At 50.5% G+C, this 22,774-nt stretch overlaps 1 protein-coding gene across 1 annotated transcript in view; it reads left to right on the top strand.

Annotated features, from left to right (window-relative positions):
* The first annotated feature begins 669 nt into the window (after nucleotides 1-669).
* LOC140736806 (sialic acid-binding Ig-like lectin 13) overlaps nucleotides 670-22,774 on the top strand; it is a 51,001-nt gene continuing 28,896 nt past the window's right edge. Inside the window, exons 1-4 of the mRNA XM_073062780.1 lie at nucleotides 670-745; nucleotides 11,574-11,647; nucleotides 19,233-19,598; nucleotides 20,677-20,970. Coding sequence (XP_072918881.1) covers nucleotides 11,593-11,647; nucleotides 19,233-19,598; nucleotides 20,677-20,970 — 715 coding nt within the window. The 5' untranslated portion in view covers nucleotides 670-745; nucleotides 11,574-11,592. The remainder of the gene's footprint in view (nucleotides 746-11,573; nucleotides 11,648-19,232; nucleotides 19,599-20,676; nucleotides 20,971-22,774) is intronic.

Consider the following 22,774-nt stretch of genomic DNA (forward strand, 5'->3'; position numbering starts at 1 on the left):
AAGTATATATATGTCACCATACACAACCCAGAGATTGAATTTCACAGTTAATCCAAAAAGCACAATGGAATCAATGAAAGATTGCACCCAAAAGGACGGACAACCAACTAGTGTGCAAAGAGAACAAACTGTGCAAATAGAAAAGAGCAAAAAACAAGAAATATCGAGAACATGAGATGAAAATTCCTTGAAAGTGAGTCTATAGTTTCTGGGGTGATCCCAACACCCACAGTAAATTCCTGTCAGTTCCCCTCAGACTGTACTGAATAACAGTACCGATGGAACGGTTTAAAATGGCCAATTAACCTATCTGGGCTGCACCTTCAATCCTGACGTGGTCTCACATCACTTGCCTTTTCAAAACTATCAGCTGGATTCCCCTCATCATCCCTATTTGTTGATCAAGAGACTCTGAAATTTGGATGAGACAACTGGTCCAGAGGGGGTCGGGTTGCAGAGACAGGGAGGGGTGTGTGGTCCAGAGTGGGGTTACAGAGAGAGAGAGGGCTCTGCCTGAGAATCCTATCCCACAGTGCATCAGTCCCTAGGCTAAGCAAAAATAATGTCACTGTTGGATTGAATGTGATAACTATTTGTGAATACTTCCTCATTTTGTTTCCCTTTCCTGATTTAAGTGTTCTCTTCAACAATTTTATCCACACAGTGCAGCTGCTGCAGGAGAGGGCAGTGACCCCTGAAGTGTCTGTCTGATTAACTCTGGAGACGAGCAGTGGACTGATCCTGGGTATGTAATTCCATGCTTGTAGCCAACTCTGGCAAGAACTGGTGATGTGAGACGTTGTACAGAGTCCGATTATTGATACAATTTTTGGGGTTCTACGTCCTGTTTAATGGTGGTGAGACGTTGTACAGAGTCCGATCATTGATGCAATTTTTGGGGTTCTACATCCAGTTTAATGGCGGTGGGATGCTGTACAGAGTCCGATCATTGGTGGACTTGGTTGTGGTTCTCAGTTCCCGGCTTTATCCAGGACAGCAATGGGCTCCTCAGCCCTCCACACTCCTGCTATCTCGTCTGCCCCTTTGCCCGCTTTAAGTCTGTATCCTTCTGTTCCTGCCCATTCTAGTGCCTGTTCCAATGCCTCGTAAACATACTGAATGTATCTGCCTGGGGCACCTCTGACAATGCAATCAAAACTAAACCAGCAGAAAATAATTTCCTCTCAGACCCCCTTTGAAACCCCTCGTTGGCACCTTCACCCTGCATCCTCTTGTTGCTGACACCTCACCATGACAAAAATACATTCTAGTGATCAACCCTCTCTATGCCTCTCCTAGCATTCTATTCCTATCCAGTCACCTCTTGTCCTCCTTCACTCCAGAGAGAGAGAGAGGGTGAGAGGGAGGAAGGGGAAAAGGGAGAGGCAGGGGAAGAGTGTGAGAGGAAGAGGGGTTGAGGGGGAGAGTGAGAGGGTGAAAGGGCGAGAGCTGGGAGAGAGAAAGGGAGAGGGACAAGGTGAGGGAAAGGGACAGGATGGGGAGAGGTGAGGGAGAAGGAGAGGGTGAAAGTGAGGTTGAGGGACAGGGAGAGGGAGAGAGGGAGAAAGGGAAGAGGAGAGGAGAGAGGGAGAGAGATGGGGAGGGGGCAGGGGATAGAGAGAGAGCTAGCCCTATATCTCAGTAAATGTCTTCCAACCCAGGAGGGTATCTAGTGAATGCCCCTCTCTGTGCCTCTCCTAGCATTCTATTCCTATCAGGTCACCCCTTGTCCTCACTCCAGAGAGTGAGCAGGTGAGAGGGTGGGAGAGAGGAGGGAGAGGGAGGGAGAGAGAGAGAGAGAAAAGAAAATGGATGTCCTCCTATTCAGGATGCATTCTGGTGAATCTCCACTGAGTTCTCTGCAGCACAATAACTTCCTCTGTATAGTGTGATGACTGTAACTGCACGCAGTTCTCTGAGTGCAGTCTGACCGGAGGCTTGTAACATTGCAACATATCATCCCAACTTTGATACTGTGCACACTGACACATGAAGGGAAGTATATTGTAGCCTCCGTCACCATCCCATCCACCTGTGTTACTACTGTCAGACAACAGTGGTCTCAGAGTCTCTGCTTATAAACACAAGCCATTCTGCAGATGCGGGAAAGTTTGAGCGACACATAGAAAATGCTGAAGGAACTCAATGTGTCAGACATTCTGTGAGATTTGCTGAGAGTCTCTAGTATTGTTGAAAGTTCTCTGCTTGTCACCGTTCCTTGTGGCCCCACTATTTAGTGTAGTCATTGACTTTCCAAAATCCATCACTTCACACTTGTTCGGGTTAAATTCCATCTGCCATTGCATCACCGAACTTTTCACCTGCACTTTGTCCTGTGGCAACATTTGACACGCTTCCCTGCTAACGACAATTTCATCAATTTACATGTCGTTTGCATACCTACTGACCTCCGGCCTCTGGAGACACAAAGGACGGCAGATGTGGGAATCTGGAGCAACAAACAACCACAGGAGGAACTCAGTGGGTCAGCAGGTCTGTGGCAGGAAAGGAATCGTAGATGTTTTGGGTTGAGACCCTGAATCCGGACTGAGATTGGGGCATTGGGGAGTGGTAATAAAGATAGTCAGTACACACATAATACTAGAGGCACACAGCAGGTCAGTCAGCATCTATAGAGAGGAATACAGTGTGTTTGCGCCGAGACCCTTCATCAGGATTGGGAAATAAGGGGGCTGCAGCCAGAATAAGGAGGGAGGAGGGGCTGATACTACACCTGCCCTACTCCCACCTGCCCCTCGACCTCTTTCCTCTCCATCATTAAAAGCCCCAAATAGACCTTCCATGTGTCACATCACTTCGTCTGAGGTTCCGTCAGGGTCATCGACTGTATTCGATGCTCTCGGTCTGGACTGCTCTACATCAGTAAGACCCGACACAGATTGAGGGACTGTTCTGTTGAACATATTCGCTCCATCCACTGCAAAAGGCAGATCCTCCATTGGTGACCCAGTTCAATACCCATTCCCATTCTGACATGTCTGTCCATGGCCACCTGTACTGTCACAATGAGGCCAAACTCAGGTTGAAAGAGCCACACCTCATATCCATCTGGGTAACCTCCCAGCTGATGGCAAGAATATCGATTTCTCTACCTTACAGTAATTTCTCTCCCTTACCCCTTCTCTCTCTACCCAATCCGTATTCTGGCTCCCCTCTCACCCCTTCTCTTCTCGTGCCCATCACCTGCCTCCGATGCCCCTCCTCCTCCCCTTTCTTCTGTTTGGAATGACCAATTAACCTGCCAGTCAGTGTGTCTTTGGATGTATGAGGAAGCCACACAGAATGTATAAACTTCTTACAGAGAGCAGTGGGAATGGAACCCTGGTCACTGGTACTGTAAAGTGTTGTGCTAACCACGATGCCACCGTACCTCAGTGGACTGTGTCGCACATCAGACAAACCACCGCAGAGTCAGTGCTCAAAGAGTGTCACACTGTCGAACGATGGTCGAGTCAAACAGCACAGGAACAGGCCCTTCAGCCCATCCAATGCATGCTAACTCAGCCAGTCCCATTTGCTCACTTCTTTCGCATATCCTTTTAAAATTTTCTGATCCATGTATCTGTCTGACTGCATTTTTAATGTAATTGTACTGCCTCATGAACTTTCACTAGTAGCTTGTTCCGGGTACCCACAGAGGGAAAAACTTGTGTCCTTCCTGAAACAGGAGGCTTCTGGTTCTTCATTCAGTAGTCCTGGTAAAAGACTGGGTGTATTCATGATTTTATGTACATCGAGAAGACACATCACAATCTCTTGGCGCCAAACAATAAATCCCAAAATACACTCCTTCCCTCAATAACTCAGTCCCTTCAGTCTAATCAACATCCTGCTAAATCTACCCTGCACTCTATGCATGTAATGAGCTTTGCAATTCAAATGAACAGTGAGAGGGAAAAAGGAACATTATTCGAGTGACAGAAATGAAGGACTATCCCACAGCCAGAGGGTCATTACTGAGGAGGTGTCACACTGTCAGAGAGACAATACTGAGGGAGTGTCACACGATCAGAGGGACAGTACTGAGGGAGTGTCACACTGTCAGAGGGACAGAACTGAGGGAGTGTCACACCGTCAGAGGGACAGTACTGAGGGAGTGTCACAATGTCAGAGAGACAGTACTGAGGGAGTGTCACACTGTCAGAGGGACAGTACTGAGGGAGTGTCACACTGTCAGAGGGACAGTACTGAGGGAGTGTTTCACTGTCAGGGGGAGAGTACTGAGGGAGTGTCACACTATCAGAGGTACAGTACTGAGGGAGTGTCACACTGTCAGAGGGACAGTACTGAGGGAGTGTCACAATGTCAGAGGGACAGTACTGAGGGAGTGTCACAATGTCAGAGGGACAGTACTGTGGGAGTGTCACACTGTCAGAGTGACAGTACTGAGGGAGTGTCACAATGTCAGAGGGACAGTACTGAGGGAGTGTCACACTCAGAGGGAAAGTACTGAGGGAGTGTCACACTATCAGAGGGACAGTACTGAGGGAGTGTCACACTGACAGAGAGACAGTACTAAGGCAGTGTCACACTGTCAGAGGGACAGTACTGAGGGAGTGTCCCATTGTCAGAGGGACAGTACTGAGGGAGTGTCACACTGTCAGAGTGACAGTACTGAGGGAGTGTCAAACAGTCAGAGGGACAGTACTGAGGGAGTGTCACACTGTCAGAGGGACGGTACTGAGGGAGTGTCACACTGTCAGAGTGACAGTACTGAGGGAGTGTCACACTGTCAGAGGTGCAATACTGAGAGAGTGTCACACGATCAGAGGGACAGTACTGAGGGAGTGTCACACTGTCAGAGGGACAGTACTGAGGGAGTGTCACACTGTCAGTTAGGCAGTACAATGAGTGGAATACCCCAGCGTTATGTCTGCAACCCTCTCAATTAAAGCTTGGACCAAGATCCTCAGTTGAGCCTGAAATCTTTCCCCTAATGGTTTTTAATCATTAATAAACCCGCGCATTTCGGGGAAAACTGTCCCAGCCAGTCCAGTCTCTCCTTCTAACTCAAACCCTCTAATGTTGGTAACATGTTTCCTGCATTCTCTCCAGCTTAATGACATCCTTCCTGTAGCTGGGTGACCAGAACAGCAAAAAATGCTCCAAGTGCAATCTACCAACACATTGAACAGTTTTAAGAAAACATTCTAACTTTTGTTCTCACTCTCCTGACCAATACGTCCAATGTGCCAAACACCTCCTTCACCACTTTGTGTCAGTTTCCTGTTCCCTTCTGGTTCACTGGGGCCCAGTTCCTCTTTCATGTGTCCTCGTTTTCAAATCTCCCTTTAAAATGCCCAGTACAACATTAAAAAGGAATTAATTAGTAGTGTGTGGGATCACTAATGGGAATAGCGTGGCACACTCTAGGAATCTTCTTGTCCCTCACACTGATGCTGGAACCACGACAGTTTGCTGGAGATTCATTGTAACTACTTTCTTTTTCATTCTAAGGGTGGAAAACTGACAGAATATGCTGGATCTGAGATCAATCGGAAAGGTGTACTTCCTCCTGCCACTTCTTCAAGATTAATCAGCAGCAGCTCGGGCAGCAAATCCCTGATTTTCCTCTAGTCTGGCTGGTGTGACACTAACCAGGGTACTCAGGGCTGAGTAGGGGGCTGGGCTGTGTGTCCGGCTGGTTAGCTGAAAGAGCCAGAGTCGTACAACACATAAACAGGCCCTTCAGCCCAAATTGTTCCTGCTGACCAAGATTCCTATCTAAATTATTCACAAACACAAGAGATTCTGCAGAAGCCGGAAATCTTGAGCAACACACTGACAAAGTGCTGAAGGAACTCAGTAGGTCAGCAAGCATCTCTGAAAGGGAATAAGGATTTTAGATGGAGACCCTTCATCTGTACACTTGCCCACCTCTGCCCCATATCCTTCTAAACATCACCCCTCCATGATCCTGTCCATATGTTGTTAATCTGCCTGCAATAACTTCCTTTGGCACCTTGTTCCTCATAGAGTGGACGTTTGCTATCGTGCCAAAGTCTCTGAACAGAATCATCCCTTTAGAACAGAAAAGAGGAAATGCTTTAGCCAAAGTGTGGTGAATCTGGAGAATTAATTCCACAGACAGCTGTGGAGGCCAATTCATTTAAAGCAGAGGTTGACAGGTTTTTGATTAGTAAGGACCTCAAAGGTTTCAAGGAGAAGGGAGAAAAATAGCGTTGAGAAGGATAATAAGTCATTTGTGAGAGAATGGTGGAGCAACTCGATGGACTGAATTACCTAATTCTACTTCTGTGTCTCATGGTTTTATGGTCTTATATATTGTTCAATTTCTGGCAGAAGAAATTGCTCCTCGAGTCTCCATTAAATCTCTCCCCCATCACTTTAAACCTGTGCCTCTGTGGTCTTGATTTCCCAACTCTGGGAAAAAGACTGTGAACTTTTACCCTGTCTATGTCCGTTATGATTTTATACACCTCAATATGATCACCCTGTATGATACACTCCGATGAAGAATGTCCCAACCAGTTCAACCTCTCTCTGTAACTCAGTCTCTCATCAGGGTAATGGAAGCAGCTTTAACAAGATTAACCAGTGGGAATTGGATCATTCGGGGGTGGAAAGTGTGGGGCAGTGGGGTGAGAGCCCTGCTGATTGGTGAACAGCTTCACAGAGACATCACTGGCTCGATAAGAATTGTCAGTGACAACTCAACAGTGTTGGTTCAGTCTTGCTGACGGTGGAAATGTGTGAAACCACGGGTTTTGGGCAGTTCTCAGAACTCGGCTGGTTAGTTTCTCGATATCACACATCAACAATTAGCTCCCATAGTTCAAAGTACATTTATTATTGGAGTATGTAGAACATATACAATCTTGAGATATGCCACGGAGCAGCGAGCTGAACCTCGTCCCCCGCCCAGACATCCTCACCTTTTCAATCTGTCTCGGCACTTAAGTTGCCGAACTTTGGGTTGTTTCTCACGCTCGGACCCGAACCCTGCCGCTTCGATAGGCGCTCGGGTTCGGGTCCCACCGCTTCCACTCTGCCTTCCCTCCACTCACATCACCTCTGTTCTACCGCGTCGAATTGCCTCCGAGTCACTCCGGGATGAAGCTCCATAGAGGGAGGATAACACTGTGAGAGGGGCAGTGCTGAGGGAGGGTCACACTGTGTGAGGGGCAGTGCTGTGGGAGAGTCACACTGTGTGAGGGGCAGTGCTGTGGGAGAGTCACACTGTGTGAGGGGCAGTGCTGAGAGAGTGTCACACTGTGTGAGGGGCAGTGCAGAGGGAGAGTCACACTGTGTGAGGGGCAGTGCTGAGGGAGAGCCACACTGTGTGAGGGGCAGTGCTGAGGGAGGGTCACTGTGTGAGGGGCAGTGCTGAGGGAGGGTCACACTGTGTGAGGGGCAGTGCTGTGGGAGAGTCACACTGTGTGAGGGGCAGTGCTGAGAGAGTGTCACACTGTGTGAGAGACAGTGCTGAGGGAGAGTCACACTGTGTGAGGGGCAGTGCTGTGGGAGAGTCACACTGTGTGAGGGGCAGTGCTGAGAGAGTGTCACACTGTGTGAGAGACAGTGCTGTGGGAGAGTCACACTGTGTGAGGGGCAGTGCTGAGAGAGTGTCACACAGTGTGAGGGACAGTGCTGTGGGAGAGTCACACTGTGTGAGGGACAGTGCTGAGGGAGAGTCACACTGTGTGAGGGGCAGTGCTGTGGGAGAGTCACACTGTGTGAGGGGCAGTGCTGAGAGAGTGTCACACTGTGTGAGAGACAGTGCTGAGGGAGAGTCACACTGTGTGAGGGGCAGCGCTGAGGGAGAGTCACACTGTGTGAGGGGCAGTGCTGTGGGAGAGTCACACTGTGTGAGGGGCAGTGCAGAGGGAGAGTCACGCTGTGTGAGGGGCAGTGCAGAGGGAGAGTCACACTGTGTGAGAGACAGTGCTGAGGGAGAGTCACACTGTGTGAGGGGCAGTGCTGTGGGAGAGTCACACTGTGTGACGGACAGTGCTGAGGGAGAGCCACACTGTGAGAGGGACAGTGCTGAGGGAGAGTCACACTCTGTGAGGGGCAGTGCTGAGGGAGAGTCACACTGTGTGGGGGGCAGTGCTGAGGGAGGGTCACACAGTGTGAGGGGCAGTGCTGAGGGAGAGGCACACTGTGTGAGAGACAGTGCTGAGGGAGAGTCACACTGTGAGAGGGACAGTGCTGAGGGAGAGTCACACTGTGTGACGGACAGTGCTGAGGGAGAGCCACACTGTGAGAGGGACAGTGCTGAGGGAGAGTCACACTGTGAGAGGGGCAGTGCTGAGGGAGAGTCACACTCTGTGAGGGGCAGTGCTGAGGGAGAGTCACACTGTGTGAGGGACAGTGCTGAGGGAGAGTCACACTGTGTGAGGGGCAGTACTGAGGGAGAGTCACACTGTGTGAGGGGCAGTGCTGAGGGAGAGTCACACTGTGTGAGGGGCAGTGCTGTGGGAGAGTCACACAGTGAGGGGCAGTGCTGAGGGAGAGTCACACTGTGTGAGGGGCAGTGCTGTGGGAGAGTCACACTGTGTGAGAGGCAGTGCTGAGTGAGGGTCACACTGTGTGAGGGGCAGTGCTGAGTGAGGGTCACACTGTGTGAGGGGCAGTGCTGAGGGAGAGTCACACTGTGTGAGAGACAGTGCTGAGAGAGAGTCACACTGTGTGAGAGACAGTGCTGAGAGAGAGTCACACTGTGTGAGGGGCAGTGCTGAGGGAGAGTCACACTGTGTGAGGGGGTGTGCCGAGGGAGAGTCACACTGTGTGAGGGGCAGTGCTGAGGGAGAGTCACACTGTGTGCGGGGCAGTGCTGAGGGAGGGTCACACTGTGAGAGGGGCAGTGCTGTGGGAGAGTCACACTGTGTGAGGGGCAGTGCTGAGGGAGGGTCACACTGTGTGCGGGGCAGTGCTGAGGGAGGGTCACACTGTGAGAGGGGCAGTGCTGTGGGAGAGTCACACTGTGTGAAGGGCAGTGCTGTGGGAGATTGACACTGTTGGAGGGGCAGTGCTGAGGGAGAGTCACACTGTGTGAGGGGCAGTGCTGAGGGAGAGTCACGCTGTGTGAGGGGCAGTGCTGAGGGAGAGTCACACTGTGTGAGGGCAGTGCAGAGGGAGAGTCACACTGTGTGAGGGGCAGTGCAGAGGGAGAGTCACACTGTGTGAGGGGCAGTGCTGAGGGAGAGTCACACTCTGTGAGGGGCAGTGCTGTGGGAGAGTCACACTGTGTGAGGGGCAGTGCAGAGGGAGAGTCACACAGTGTGAGGGACAGTGCTGTGGGAGAGTCACACTGTGTGAGGGACAGTGCTGTGGGAGAGTCACACTGTGTGAGGGACAGTGCTGTGGGAGAGTCACACTGTGTGAGGGACAGTGCTGAGGGAGAGTCACACTGTGTGAGGGACAGTGCTGTGGGAGAGTCACACTGTGTGAGGGACAGTGCTGAGGGAGAGTCACACTGTGTGAGGGGCAGTGCTGAGGGAGAGTCACACTGTGTGAGGGACAGTGCTGAGGGAGAGTCACACTGTGTGAGGGACAGTGCAGAGGGAGAGTCACACTGTGTGAGGGACAGTGCTGTGGGAGAGTCACACTGTGTGAGGGGCAGTGCTGAGGGAGAGTCACACAGTGTGAGGGACAGTGCAGAGGGAGAGTCACACTGTGTGAGGGGCAGTGCAGAGGGAGAGTCACACTGTGTGAGGGGCAGTGCAGAGGGAGGGTCACACTGTGTGAGGGGCAGTGCCGAGGGAGAGTCACACTGTGAGAGGGACAGTGCCGAGGGAGAGCCACACTGTGTGAGGGGCAGTGCCGAGGGAGAGTCACGCTGTGAGAGGGACAGTGCCGAGGGAGAGCCACGCTGTGTGAGGGGCAGCGCCGAGGGAGAGTCACGCTGTGTGAGGGACAGCGCCGAGGGAGAGTCACGCTGTGTGAGGGGCAGCGCCGAGGGAGAGTCACGCTGTGTGAGGGGCAGCGCCTAGGGAGAGTCACGCTGTGTGAGGGGCAGTGCTGAGGGAGAGTCACACTGTGTGAGGGACAGTGCTGAGGGAGAGTCACACTGTGTGAGGGACAGTGCAGAGGGAGAGTCACACTGTGTGAGGGACAGTGCTGTGGGAGAGTCACACTGTGTGAGGGGCAGTGCTGAGGGAGAGTCACACAGTGTGAGGGACAGTGCAGAGGGAGAGTCACACTGTGTGAGGGGCAGTGCAGAGGGAGAGTCACACTGTGTGAGGGGCAGTGCAGAGGGAGGGTCACAATGTGTGAGGGGCAGTGCCGAGGGAGAGTCACACTGTGAGAGGGACAGTGCCGAGGGAGAGCCACACTGTGTGAGGGGCAGTGCCGAGGGAGAGTCACGCTGTGAGAGGGACAGTGCCGAGGGAGAGCCACGCTGTGTGAGGGGCAGCGCCGAGGGAGAGTCACGCTGTGTGAGGGGCAGCGCCGAGGGAGAGTCACGCTGTGTGAGGGGCAGCGCCGAGGGAGAGTCACGCTGTGTGAGGGGCAGCGCCTAGGGAGAGTCACGCTGTGTGAGGGGCAGTGCTGAGGGAGAGTCACACTGTGTGAGGGGCAGTGCTGAGGGAGAGTCACACTGTGTGAGGGACAGTGCTGAGGGAGAGTCACACTGTGTGAGGGGCAGTGCAGAGGGAGATTGACACTGTGTGAGGGGCAGTACTGAAGGAGAGTCACACTGTGTGTGGGACAGTGCTGAGTGAGGGTCACACAGTGTGAGAGGCAGTGCTGAGGGAGAGTCACACTGTGTGAGGGGCAGTGCTGAGGGAGGGTCACAATGTGTGAGGGGCAGTGCTGAGGGAGAGTCACACTGTGTGAGGGACAGTGCTGAGGGAGAGTCACACTGTGTGAGAGGCAGTGCTGAGGGAGAGTCACACTGTGTGAGGGGCAGCGCTGAGGGAGGGTCACACTTTGTGAGGGGCAGTGCTGAGGGAGTGTCACACTGTCAGTTAGGCAGTACATGAGTAGAATACCCCAGCGTTATGTCTGCAACCCTCTCAATTAAAGCTTGGACCAAGATCCTCAGTTGAGCCTGAAATCTTTCCCCTAATGGTTTTTAATTATTAATAAACCCGTGAATTTCGGGGAAAACTGTCCCAGCCAGTCCAGTCTCTCCTTCTAACTCAAACCCTCTAATGTTGGTAACATGTTTCCTGCATTCTCTCCAGCTTAATAACATCCTTCCTGTAGCTGGGTGACCAGATCAGCACAAAATGCTCCAAGTGCAATCTACCAACACATTGAACTGTTTTAAGATAACATTCTAACTTTTGTTCTCACTCTCCTGACCAATACGTCCAATGTACTAAACACCTCCTTCACCACTTTGTGTCAGTTTCCTGTTCCCTTCTGGTTCACTGGGGCCCAGTTCCTCTTTCATGTGTCCTCGTTTTCAAAGCCCCCTTTAAAATGCCCAGTACAACATTAAAAAGGAATTAATTAGTAGTGTGTGGGATCACTAATGGGAATAGCGTGGCACAGTCTGGGAATCTTCTTGTCCCTCACACTGATGCTGGAACCACGACAGTTTGCTGGAGATTCATTGTAACTACTTTCTTTTACATTCTAAGGGTGGAAAACTGACAGAATATGCTGGATCTGAGAACAATCGGAAAGGTGTACTTCCTCCTATCACTTCTTCAAGGTAAATCAGCAGCAGCTCGGGCAGCAAATCCCTGATTTTCCTCTAGTCTGGCTGTTGTGACACTAACCAGGGTACTCAGGGCTGAGTAGGAGGCTGGGCTGTGTGTCCGGCTGGTTAGCTGAAAGAGCCAGAGTCGTACAACACATAAACAGGCCCTTCAGCCCAAATTGTTCCTGCTGACCAAGATTCCCATCTAAATTATTCACAAACACAAGAGATTCTGCAGAAGCTGGAAATCTTGAGCAACACACTGACAAAGTGCTGAAGGAACTCAGTAGGTCAGCAAGCATCTCTGGAGGGGAATAAGGATTTTAGATGGAGACCCTTCATCTGTACACTTGGCCTCCTCTGCCCCATATCCTTCTAAACATCACCCCTCCATGTTCCTGTCCATATGTTGTTAATCTGCCTGCAATAACTTCCTTTGGCACCTTGTTCCTCATGGAGTGGACGTTTGCTATCGTGCCAAAGTCTCTGAACAGAATCATCCCTTTAGAACAGAAAAGAGGAAATGCTTTAGCCAAAGTGTGGTGAATCTGGAGAATTAATTCCACAGACAGCTGTGGAGGCCAATTCATTTAAAGCAGAGGTTGATAGGTTTTTGATTAGTAAGGACCTCAAAGGTTTCAAGGAGAAGGGAGAAAAATAGCGTTGAGAAGGATAATAAGTCATTTGTGAGAGAATGGTGGAGCAACTCGATGGACTGAATGGCCTAATTCTACTTCTGTGTCTCATGGTTTTATGGTCTTATATATTGTTCAATTTCTGGCAGAAGAAATTGCTCCTCGAGTCTCCATTAAATCTCTCCCCCATCACTTTAAACCTGTGCCTCTGTGGTCTTGATTTCCCAACTCTGCGAAAAAGACTGTGAACTTTTACCCTGTCTCTGTCCGTTATGATTTTATACACCTCAATATGATCACCCTGTATGATACACTCCGATGAAGAATGTCCCAACCAGTTCAACCTCTCTCTGTAACTCAGTCTCTCATCAGGGTAATGGAAGCAGCTTTAACAAGATTAACCAGTGGGAATTGGATCATTCGGGGGTGGAAAGTGTGGGGCAGTGGGGTGAGAGCCCTGCTGATTGGTGAACAGCTTCACAGAGACATCACTGGCTCGATAAGAATAGTCAGTGACAACTCAACAGTGTTGATACAGTCTTGATGATGGTGGAAATGTGTGAAACCACGGGTTTTGGGCAGTTCTCAGAACTCGGCTGGTTAGTTTCTCGATATCACACATCAGCAATTAGCTCCCATAGTTCAAAGTACATTTATTATCGGAGTATGTAGAATATATACAATCTTGAGATATGCCACGGAGCAGCGAGCTGAACCTCGTCCCCCGCCCAGACATCCTCACCTTTTCAATCTGTCTCGGCACTTAAGTTGCCGAACTTTGGGTTGTTTCTCACGCTCGGACCCGAACCCTGCCGCTTCGATAGGCGCTCGGGTTCGGGTCCCACCGCTTCCACTCTGCCTTCCCTCCACTCACATCACCTCTGTTCTACCGCGTCGAATTGCCTCCGAGTCACTCCGGGATGAAGCTCCATAGAGGGAGGATAACACTGTGAGAGGGGCAGTGCTGAGGGAGGGTCACACTGTGTGAGGGGCAGTGCTGAGAGAGTGTCACACTGTGTGAGGGGACAGTGCTGAGGGAGAGTCACACTGTGTGAGGGGCAGTGCTGAGGGAGGGTCACACTGTGTGAGGGGCAGTGCTGAGGGAGAGTCACGCTGTGTGAGGGACAGTGCTGAGGGAGAGTCACACTGCGGGATGGGCGGTGCTGAGGGAGAGTCACACTGTGTGAGGGACAGTGCTGAGGGAGTGTCACACTGTTTGAGAGACAGTGCTGAGGGAGAGTCACACTGTGTGAGGGACAGTGCTGAGGGAGAGTCACACTGTGTGAGAGACAGTGCTGAGGGAGGGTCACACTGTGTGAGGGACAGTGCTGAGGGAGAGTCACACTGTGTGAGGGACAGTGCTGAGGGAGAGTCACACTGTGTGAGGGGCAGTGCTGAGGGAGAGTCAGACTGTGTGAGAGACAGTGCTGAGGGAGGGTCACAATGTGTGAGGGGCAGTGCTGAGGGAGTGTCACACTGTGTGAGAGACAGTGCTGAGGGAGAGTCACACTGTGTGAGGGACAGTGCTGAGGGAGAGTCACACTGTGTGAGGGGCAGTGCTGAGGGAGGGTCACACTGTGTGAGGGGCAGTGCTGAGGGAGAGTCACACTGTGTGAGGGGCAGTGCTGAGGGAGGGTCACACTGTGTGAGGGGCAGTGCTGAGGGAGGGTCACACTGTGTGAGGGGCAGTGCTGTGGGAGAGTCACACTGCGGGATGGGTGGTGCTGAGGGAGAGTCACACTGTACGAGCTCTCTCCACTAAAGTTGGAAAATTGCGGAACAATCTGAAAGAACAGGTTCAGAACCACCATATGGTTTTGGGAGAATGGTGTCTCATCTTGGATGTGGACTGGAACAGTTTCTCTTCCCGGAAGGATTCTGTTTGTGTAGTTTTTGGTCCGTGTGTCGAACGCTGAGTCGTTTCTGCAGCTGACGGATTGCGAACGTTCATTTCTTAAACTTGTCGGCAGCGGGGACGGATTTATTCCGTTTTGTAACAGGGAAAATCCCTCCCGTTTGGAGTGCCTATCCCAGGGCGAGTGAGTGAAGAGGACTTTAGTTTAGCAGTGACATGGGCAGCGTTGAAGTTTTTATTTCCCCACAAGGATATCCCTGCCTGTCCACAGATAACTCCCATTTTCCCTCCCCTCTGTGATCTGTTGTTTTTGAAAGACTATTTGCTGGTGCTCCCTGGTTGTATAGCTGTGTAGAAACCCAGCAGGGGCCGTGAACGTCACTGCGAGCTGCAGCTCTAAGATGTCGGCATCCAAGTCCATAAGACCAAGGGGCTGAATTAGGCCATTCAGCCCATCAAGTCTGCCCCACCATTCTATCATGACTGATCCCGGATCCCAATCTACCCCATACACCTGCCTTCTCGCATTAACCGTTGATGCCCTGACCAATCAGTCGTGTGCGGAGGCTGTGGCTTCTGGAGTTACAGCCAGCGAAAAGTCACCCATTCAAATTATTGACTTTGAAAACACTATGAAATGTGCTGTACCAACTTCAGTCAGTAGGAATGGAGCTTTAAATGCCATGGCTGAGACTGTTGGTTGTCGAGATCATCTTGTTAGTCTACAAAATTGAACAGGAAGATCATATACGAGGAAATCTGCAGATGCTGGAAATTCAAACAACACACACAAAATGCTGGTAGAACACAGCAGGCCAGGCAACATCCATAGGGAGAAGCACTGTCGACGTTTCCGGCCGAGACCCTTCGTCAGGACTAACCAAAAGGAAAGATAGTAAGAGATTTGAAAGTAGTGGGAGGAGGGGGAAATGCAAAATGGTAGGAGAAGACCGGAGTGGGTGGGATGAAGCTAAGAGCTGGAAAGGTGATTGGCGAAAGTGATACAGAGCTGGAGAAAGGAAAGGATCATGGGACAGGAGGCCTAAGGAGAAAGAAAGGAGGGGGGAGGAGCACCAGAGGGAGATGGAGAACGGGCAAACAACTAAATATGTCAGGGATGGGGTAAGAAGGGGAGGAGGGGCATTAACGGAAGTTAGAGAAGTCAATGTTCATGCCATCAGGTTGGAGGCTACCCAGCCGGTATATAAGGTGTTGTTCCTCCAACCTGAGTTTGGATTCATTTTGACAATAGAGGAGGCCATGGATAGACATATCAGAATGGGAATGGGACGTGGAATTAAAATGTGTGGCCACTGGGAGATCCTGCTTTCTCTGGCGGACAGAGCGTAGGTGTTCAGCGAAATGGTTTCCCAGTCTGCGTCGGGTCTCACCAATATATAAAAGGCCACACCGGGAGCACCGGACGCAGTATACCACACCAACCGACTCACAGGTGAAGTGTCGCCTCACCTGGAAGGACTGTCTGGGGCCCTGAATGGTGGTGAGGGAGGAAGTGTAAGGGCAGGTGTAGCACTTATTCCGTTTACAAGTATAAGTGCCAGGAGGGAGATCGGTGGGAAGGGATGGGGGGGGGGGACGAGTGGACAAGGGAGTCGCGTGGGGAGCGATCCCTGCAAAAAGCAGAAAGAGAGGGGGAGGGAAAAATGTGTTTGGTAGTGGGATCCCGTTGGAGGTGGCGGAAGTTACGGAGAATTATATGTTGGACCTAGAGGCTGGTGGGGTGGTAGGTAAGGACAAGGGGAACCCTATCCCAATTGGGGTGGCGGGTGGATGGGGTGAGGGCAGATGTGCGGGAAATGGGAGAGATGCGTTTGAGAGCAGAGTTGATGGTGGACGAAGGGAAGCCCCTTTGTTTAAAAAAGGAAGACATCTCCTTCATCCTGGAATGAAAAGCCTCATCCTGAGAGCAGATGTGGAGGAGACGGAGGAATTGTGAGAAGGGGATAGCCTTTTTGCAAGAGACAGGGTGGGAAGAGGAATAGTCCAGGTAGCTGTGAGAGTCTGTAGGCTTATAGTAGATATCAGTAGATAGGCCATCTCCAGAGTTGGAGACAGAAAGATCAAGAAAGGGGAAGGAGGTGTCGGAAATAGACCAGGTAAATTTGAGGGCAGGGTGAAAGTTGGAGGCAAAGTTAAAGAAGTCAACGAGCTCAGCATGCGTGCAGGAGGCAGCGCCAATGCAGTCGTCGATGTAGCGAAGGAAAAGAGGGGGACGGATACCCGTATAGACTTGGAACATGGACTGTTCCACAAAGCCAACAAAAAGGCAGGCATAACTCGTACCCATGCGGGTGCCCATGGCTACACCTTTGGTTTGGAGGAAGTGGGAGGAGCCAAAGGAGAAATTATTGAGAGTAAGAACTAATTCCGCTAGACGGAGGAGAGTGGTGGTAGAGGGGAATTGGTTAGGTCTGGAATCCAAAAAAAAGCGAAGAGCTTCGAGACCATCTCAGTGGGGGATGGAGGTATATATGGACTGGACGTCCATGGTGAAAATAAGACGGTGGAGGCCAGGGAACTTAAAGTCATTCAAAAAATTCAAAGCATGTGAAGTGTCACCAGGAAGATCATATTCTATCTTTGGTCTGGGAGAGATGTGTTCCTGGCCGTGAGTGGGCTTTTCGTGACGGAGGAGCCGATGCTGGTACTTGTGAAGTTGGTTATTATTTCCAACGCCCACCCCGAATATCCCTGGTACGACCCTCCTCCCCAGCTGCGCTCTCTTGGTGCGGTCAAATACAACCCCAGTGTGGTACAGGACACCTCCGCAGGGGTTTGATCACCTTTTCTCATTTCAGCGCCGCTTGCTGATGCAACTGGAACGGGGTGGGGATGCAGATGGGGGCTTTCAGGTGCAATTTGAGGGGCATTATTATAGTAACACGACGACGTGCCTGTAAAGACTTTGGACATACTCGAAGGGCCGCTAACCACTTCAGAGGCAGAGGGCAGCACTGCGGAGCCTTCCCGAGATGCCCCTACTCCTGCTGATCCCCCTCCAGTCAATCTCCCGCACCCACCCCCCACCCACCAGTGGTGGTGAAAGTCAGGGATGGGCGCGGCGTGGATGACGCTGAGGGGTGGGTTCAGGTGACTGAAGGGAACGTGAAGAAAAAGAACAACCATCTCGAGGCCTCTCCCCCGGAGGAGAGGGGCAGGAGGTTACTCCTGAACCCGACCCGAAGGGCCCTGTGGTGTCTGAGATTCAGCAAAGGCCTGGGGAGGCCGGGGTACGGAAAGTGGTGCCTGAGTCTGAGGGAGCCTCCGATACGGAGGGAGTCCGGACCCGGTGCATGAGGGGAACCGGAGTATTCCCAGATCACCATTCTGCTCAGTTATTCAGAAGGAGGGAGTCTCAACAGGTGAGGAGGGAGAGGCTCTGATAATGTTGTTTCCGGGGAGGGTGACAAATGTGTAGAGATGAACATTTCCCGGACGGCTCGTGCTCTCTGATCAAACTCCAGGAGGATCAGTGGGGTGTCTGCTCTGAGATCGGATTATACGGTACTGGGTGGTGGTAGTGAGTGGGAGACCTGCCCTGTCCTGCCTCAGGACCTGTCTCTGGGAGGGATTCTGGATCCTGGGGTGGTGGCCTTTCCTCTGTCACTGATCATGAAGATAGGGTGGTACCCGCGGTGCGAAGCTCACAGTCCCTTTTCGTGATGCACCTAGGCTGTTCTTATAAGAGCGACATTTCACTTCCTTGCCTTCAATTGTGGATGAGACATGCCTTGGCGGCCTGTTTTTACCCCCCAGCGGGGTTGGTCCTCAGGTTTTGTTTGCACTTCAGCCCTGTGCTCCTGATATACAGGCACCCAGTACGGAAGGGGCAGGTCCTTCGGAGGATCCACTGGTGGGCTTGGCCAAGTTGGCCATTCCTATGTCCGGGCGGAAGACAGTCAAGGTGTCTGCTCGGCCCAGGCCGACTCTCTGCCCCTCCCTGTTACGGGGATATGTTCATGCCCGGCTGTCCTTGGAGAGAGAGCATGTGTTACTCTGGGTACACTCGGGGATTTCCGGGAACGGTTTCCCTCCCACCCCAGGGATTTCGCTGATAAACATATTTTAATTGGAACTTGTTCACCTTCTTGTATGTTTGTATTTTGTGTATTTTTGTGTGACTAAACTTGTAAAAGAAAAAGGGAGGTGCAGAAGGAACACTGCACTGTAGATATTGGAGTGTCACACATTCAGAGTCACGTGTGTTAAAATGGAGTTTATCATCAGACGCTCAAGTCCATGTCAGCACGTGTAATGAAAAATTTCCTTGCAGCAGCATCACAGGTACGTTAACACGAGATGCACAACATTCAGAGGAACAACAAATTATACACAAGTTTACCTGAGGAATGTACCTGTTAACGTATTGTGCTAAGTCCATTACTCATGGCAGATTATGTTCCAGCAGATTCACATCGCCGCAGTGTGACGTACTGTGACGTTACACGTTGACTGGGCTGCAGTACGAGCAGGACAGTGTGTGGGTTTGCTGCATTGTTGACTGGGACAGGTTGTGAGAAAGCTGCACTGTTAGTGTGGGAACTGTCAGAACAGGCCCCTACTGCAGTCTGTCTGTCACCAGCATCTGTGGCACGTCGGCATCCTTGTACCTGTGGGAGTCCCACAGGGATCCCTTACATAATAATGATCCACATTCATTCCTAGATCCATAAGATCTGACGGATCCAGTGTAGTAGATGGATGGAAGGAGCAGAGACAGTGACACGTGGAAGAGCAAACAGGAAGTGATTCCCAATAGAGGAGAGCAGACCAGTTTTGGCCACTCCATTTCTTCCTGCACTGTTAGATGACACCTCTATCGTTGATTCTTTCTGACAGTGAGAGACCAACTTTTTGTTCCTGAGCCAATGAGGCAAAACAAAATGAACCTGCACCACTCATCCTTCCACCCCCCGGCCCCGACTAACAGGACCCTCCAACCATGAGGAGGCCTGGTGGGTTTCCTTGCGTCTCCCACACTTAGTACGCACCATGTCCACAGTGCAGGAGAGATAAAGGGGGTGGTTATCAAGTCCGATGTGTTCACAAGCCGTCCATTACCAAACATTGTTCATTCTCTCCTCAGCCGCAGTGTCGAATGAGTGGAGAGCTGACACACCATCACATGTGACATCACAGAGAGGTTTGTGTGCTCGGATTCCGTGCCACTACCATTATCCGTCACGTCTGGATAAGAAGTCAAGGACTGGTATCTGGTATAACAGTGAAAAACAGGATAATCATCATATAGCCTTTCACTCCAGACATCACAGTCGGAAGATACAGAAGTTTCAGCATCGGACCCGTCTGTCTGGAGACTTGAACGATGATGACTGTTCCCTGGTTATCGACAACATCACACAGGAAGATGAAGGGCCATACTTTTTCAGGATTGAATTTAAAGGAAAGAAGCGTTACAACTATCTCCCTGTCACGCGGCTCCGTGTTTCTGGTAGGTGTTCTGTGTGGTCACTCAACAGCAGACATTCAGCAGTCAGTGGGGAATAATATAAACTTGTACTAGGTCCATATTCACTTCGTCACAGCTCCCAGTTTTCAGGAAACTTCCCATTCATTCCCGAAGCAGCCTCTGTACCTTTAGCGTACCGACTGTTACTATGTTATGAAAGCCAATTTATGTTCCCAAACATATTGAAGTACCACTGACATGGACACAAGAGGTTCTCAGAGTTACATGAAGTTTCTTTCCAAACTAGGTACTTCTCATGTGGCAGAGTTTGGCTTCCCAGAGACCCTCCACTCCTTCTCCATCCCGACCATCTGCACTTCCTTCCATTCCTTCGTCCTTTGTGTTTTTATCCATCATCCAGGCCACACCCTGATCTCACTTACTAACATTGGGCAGGAGGTACAGAAGCCTTGTGACCCACACCACCCAGTTCAGGAACAGTGATTATCCTTCAAACACCAGTCTCCTGGAACGGTGTGGATAACCTCAAACACCCCTACTCTGAGCTGATTCTATGCCCCACAGGCTCACTTTCAAGGACACTTTTCAACTCATATTGACAGTACTATCATTTCTGAATTTGCAATTTGTCTTTTTGTTGTCAGTCTTTGTCTGCTTGTGTAGATTTTTATAAATTTGGTTTGATTTCTTTTTTTCCTGTAAATGCCTGCAAGAAAGTGAATCTCAAGGTAGTACAGTACATGGTAACAACTTGTATATGTACTTTGCTAATAAATTTAATTTGAACTTTTTGAACTCATCTCCCCCTTGACCAAGCCCACTTGGCCCATGTCTCACTGTTTGGGGAAGGACGTACCCCACTGGATGTATCAGTGACTGTGTGATATTGAGGCTCTCAGTGGAGGACTCTGATTCCCATTTCCCCTCTCAACAGCTTTCAGAACAGTAATGAACCCCACACTGTTCAACTTTCCCTCACACTCTACCCTCATTGTTCAGGGATCATCCTGTAAACACCTTTCCTGTTGTGGGGCTGGGATTTCTATCTGAACTGATGCATCTGGTGATATTGAACTAAAAGGATTCATTTCTCTGTTAGATTTCACAGATAAACCCACGATATTCGTTGGTGAATTTGTTGAAGGAAAGTCTGTGGACATAACCTGCATCTTCAACACCACGTGTAATGGAACTTCACCCACCTTAACCTGGGTCACCCCCACGGATGTACCACCATCAGTCTCAAGTAGTGTAACTCGGTGGCACAACACTCTGACATATACTTCTGTCCTGACCATGACCCCAGCGCTCAAACACCACGGGCAAAATCTCACCTGCAGAGTCAGATACCCATCTGTTTCATCGGAGCAGAGCCTCTCACTAACTGTGCAGTGTAAGTATGGGGATCAGTTATCATACAGGTACAGCAATATTCTGGAGAGTACACAGAAATAGTCTGCAAATTTCAGCAGGAGGATAACTAAATCATTTATTTAGTAACAAGTGTTGCCTTGAATATCCATGAGAAGATGATAAAACATAGGAGCAGAATTAGGCCATTTGGTCCATCAAATCTGCTTAAACATTCAGTTATGGCTGATCCATTTTCCCCCTCCTCAGCCCCACACTCCGGCCTCTTCCCCATAACCTTTGATGCCATGGCCACTCAAGAACCTATCAATGTCTGCCTTAAATACACCCAATGACCTGGCTTCCACAGTTGTCCGTAACAAATTCCAGAAATTCACCAACATCTGGCTGAAGAAATTTCTCCACATTTTTGTATGAAATGGACGTTCCTCTGAGGCCCTGTTCGCCTGTCCTAGACTTCCCCACCATGGGAAACATCCTTTCCACATCTACTCTGTCCAGGCCTTTCAACATTCAAAAGATTTCAATGAGATCCCCTGACATCCTTCTAAACTCCAGCAAGCACAGGCCCAGAGCCATCAAACATTCCTCTTATGATAACCCTTTCATTCCCAGAATCATCCTGTGAACCTCATCTGAACCCTTTCCAAAGCCAGCACATCTTTTCTTAGATAAGGAGCCAAAAACTGTTCACAATACTCAAGGTGAGGCCTCACCAGTGCCTTATAAAGCCACAAGATTACATCCCTGGTCTTATATTCTGGCCTCTTTGAAATTAATACAAACATGGCATTTGCCTTCCTCACCACCAACTCAACCTGCAAGTTAACTTTCAGGGTGTTCTGCACAAGGATTCCCAAGTTCCTCTGCATCTCATTTTCTCCCCATTTAGAAAATAATCCACACATTTATTTCTACTACTAAAGTGCATGACCATGCATTTTCCAACATTGCATTTCATTTGCCATTTTCTTGCCCGTTCTCCTAGTCTGTCCAAGTCCTTCTGCATCCTACACACACAAAATGCTGGTGGAACACAGCAGGCCAGGCAGCATCTATAGGGAGAAGCGCTGTCGACGTTTCGGGCCGAGACCCTTCGTCAGGACTAACTGAAAGGAGAGATACTAAGAGATTTGATAGTGGGGGGAGGGGGAAATGCAAAATGGTAGGAGAAGACCGGAGGGGGTGGGATGAAGCTAAGAGCTGGAAAGGTGATTGGTGAAAGTGATACAGAGCTGGAGAAGGGAAAGGATCATGGGACGGGAGGCCTCGGGAGAAAGAAAGGGGGAGGGGGAGCACCAGAGGGAGATGGAGAACAGGCAGGGTGATGGGCAGAGAGAGAGAGAGAGAGAAAAAACAACTAAATATGTCAGGGATGGGGCAAGAAGGGGAGGAGGGGCATTAACGGAAGTTAGAGAAGTCAATGTTCATGCCATTAGCATGGTGGCTACCCAGCCGGTATATAAGGTGTTGTTCCTCCAACCTGAGTGTGGATTCATCTTGACAGTAGAGGAGGCCATGGACATTCTGATATGTCTATCCATGGCCTCCTCTACTCTCAAGATGTTTAACAGGAACTGCCCGCCCCTTCGCAGTGGTAGAAGCCTCGGTGTGTTTCTAGTTTCTATTTGCCTTCCTACCTCAACCCACTCCTTCACCCGTGCCGCGCCCATCACCGACCTCCGTCGCCACAGGCACGGGGAAAGGGGGAGGTGTGTGCCGACGGGAGGAACAGAAAGAGGGAGCAGCGGGGGGAGGCCCAGCGACGTCGGCTTCAAAGCGTCATTCCTACTGACTCAAGTTGGTTCCGTACGTTGTACAGCATC

Source organism: Hemitrygon akajei, chromosome 1 (genome assembly GCF_048418815.1).
Source record: "Hemitrygon akajei chromosome 1, sHemAka1.3, whole genome shotgun sequence".
NCBI lineage: Eukaryota > Metazoa > Chordata > Chondrichthyes > Myliobatiformes > Dasyatidae > Hemitrygon > Hemitrygon akajei.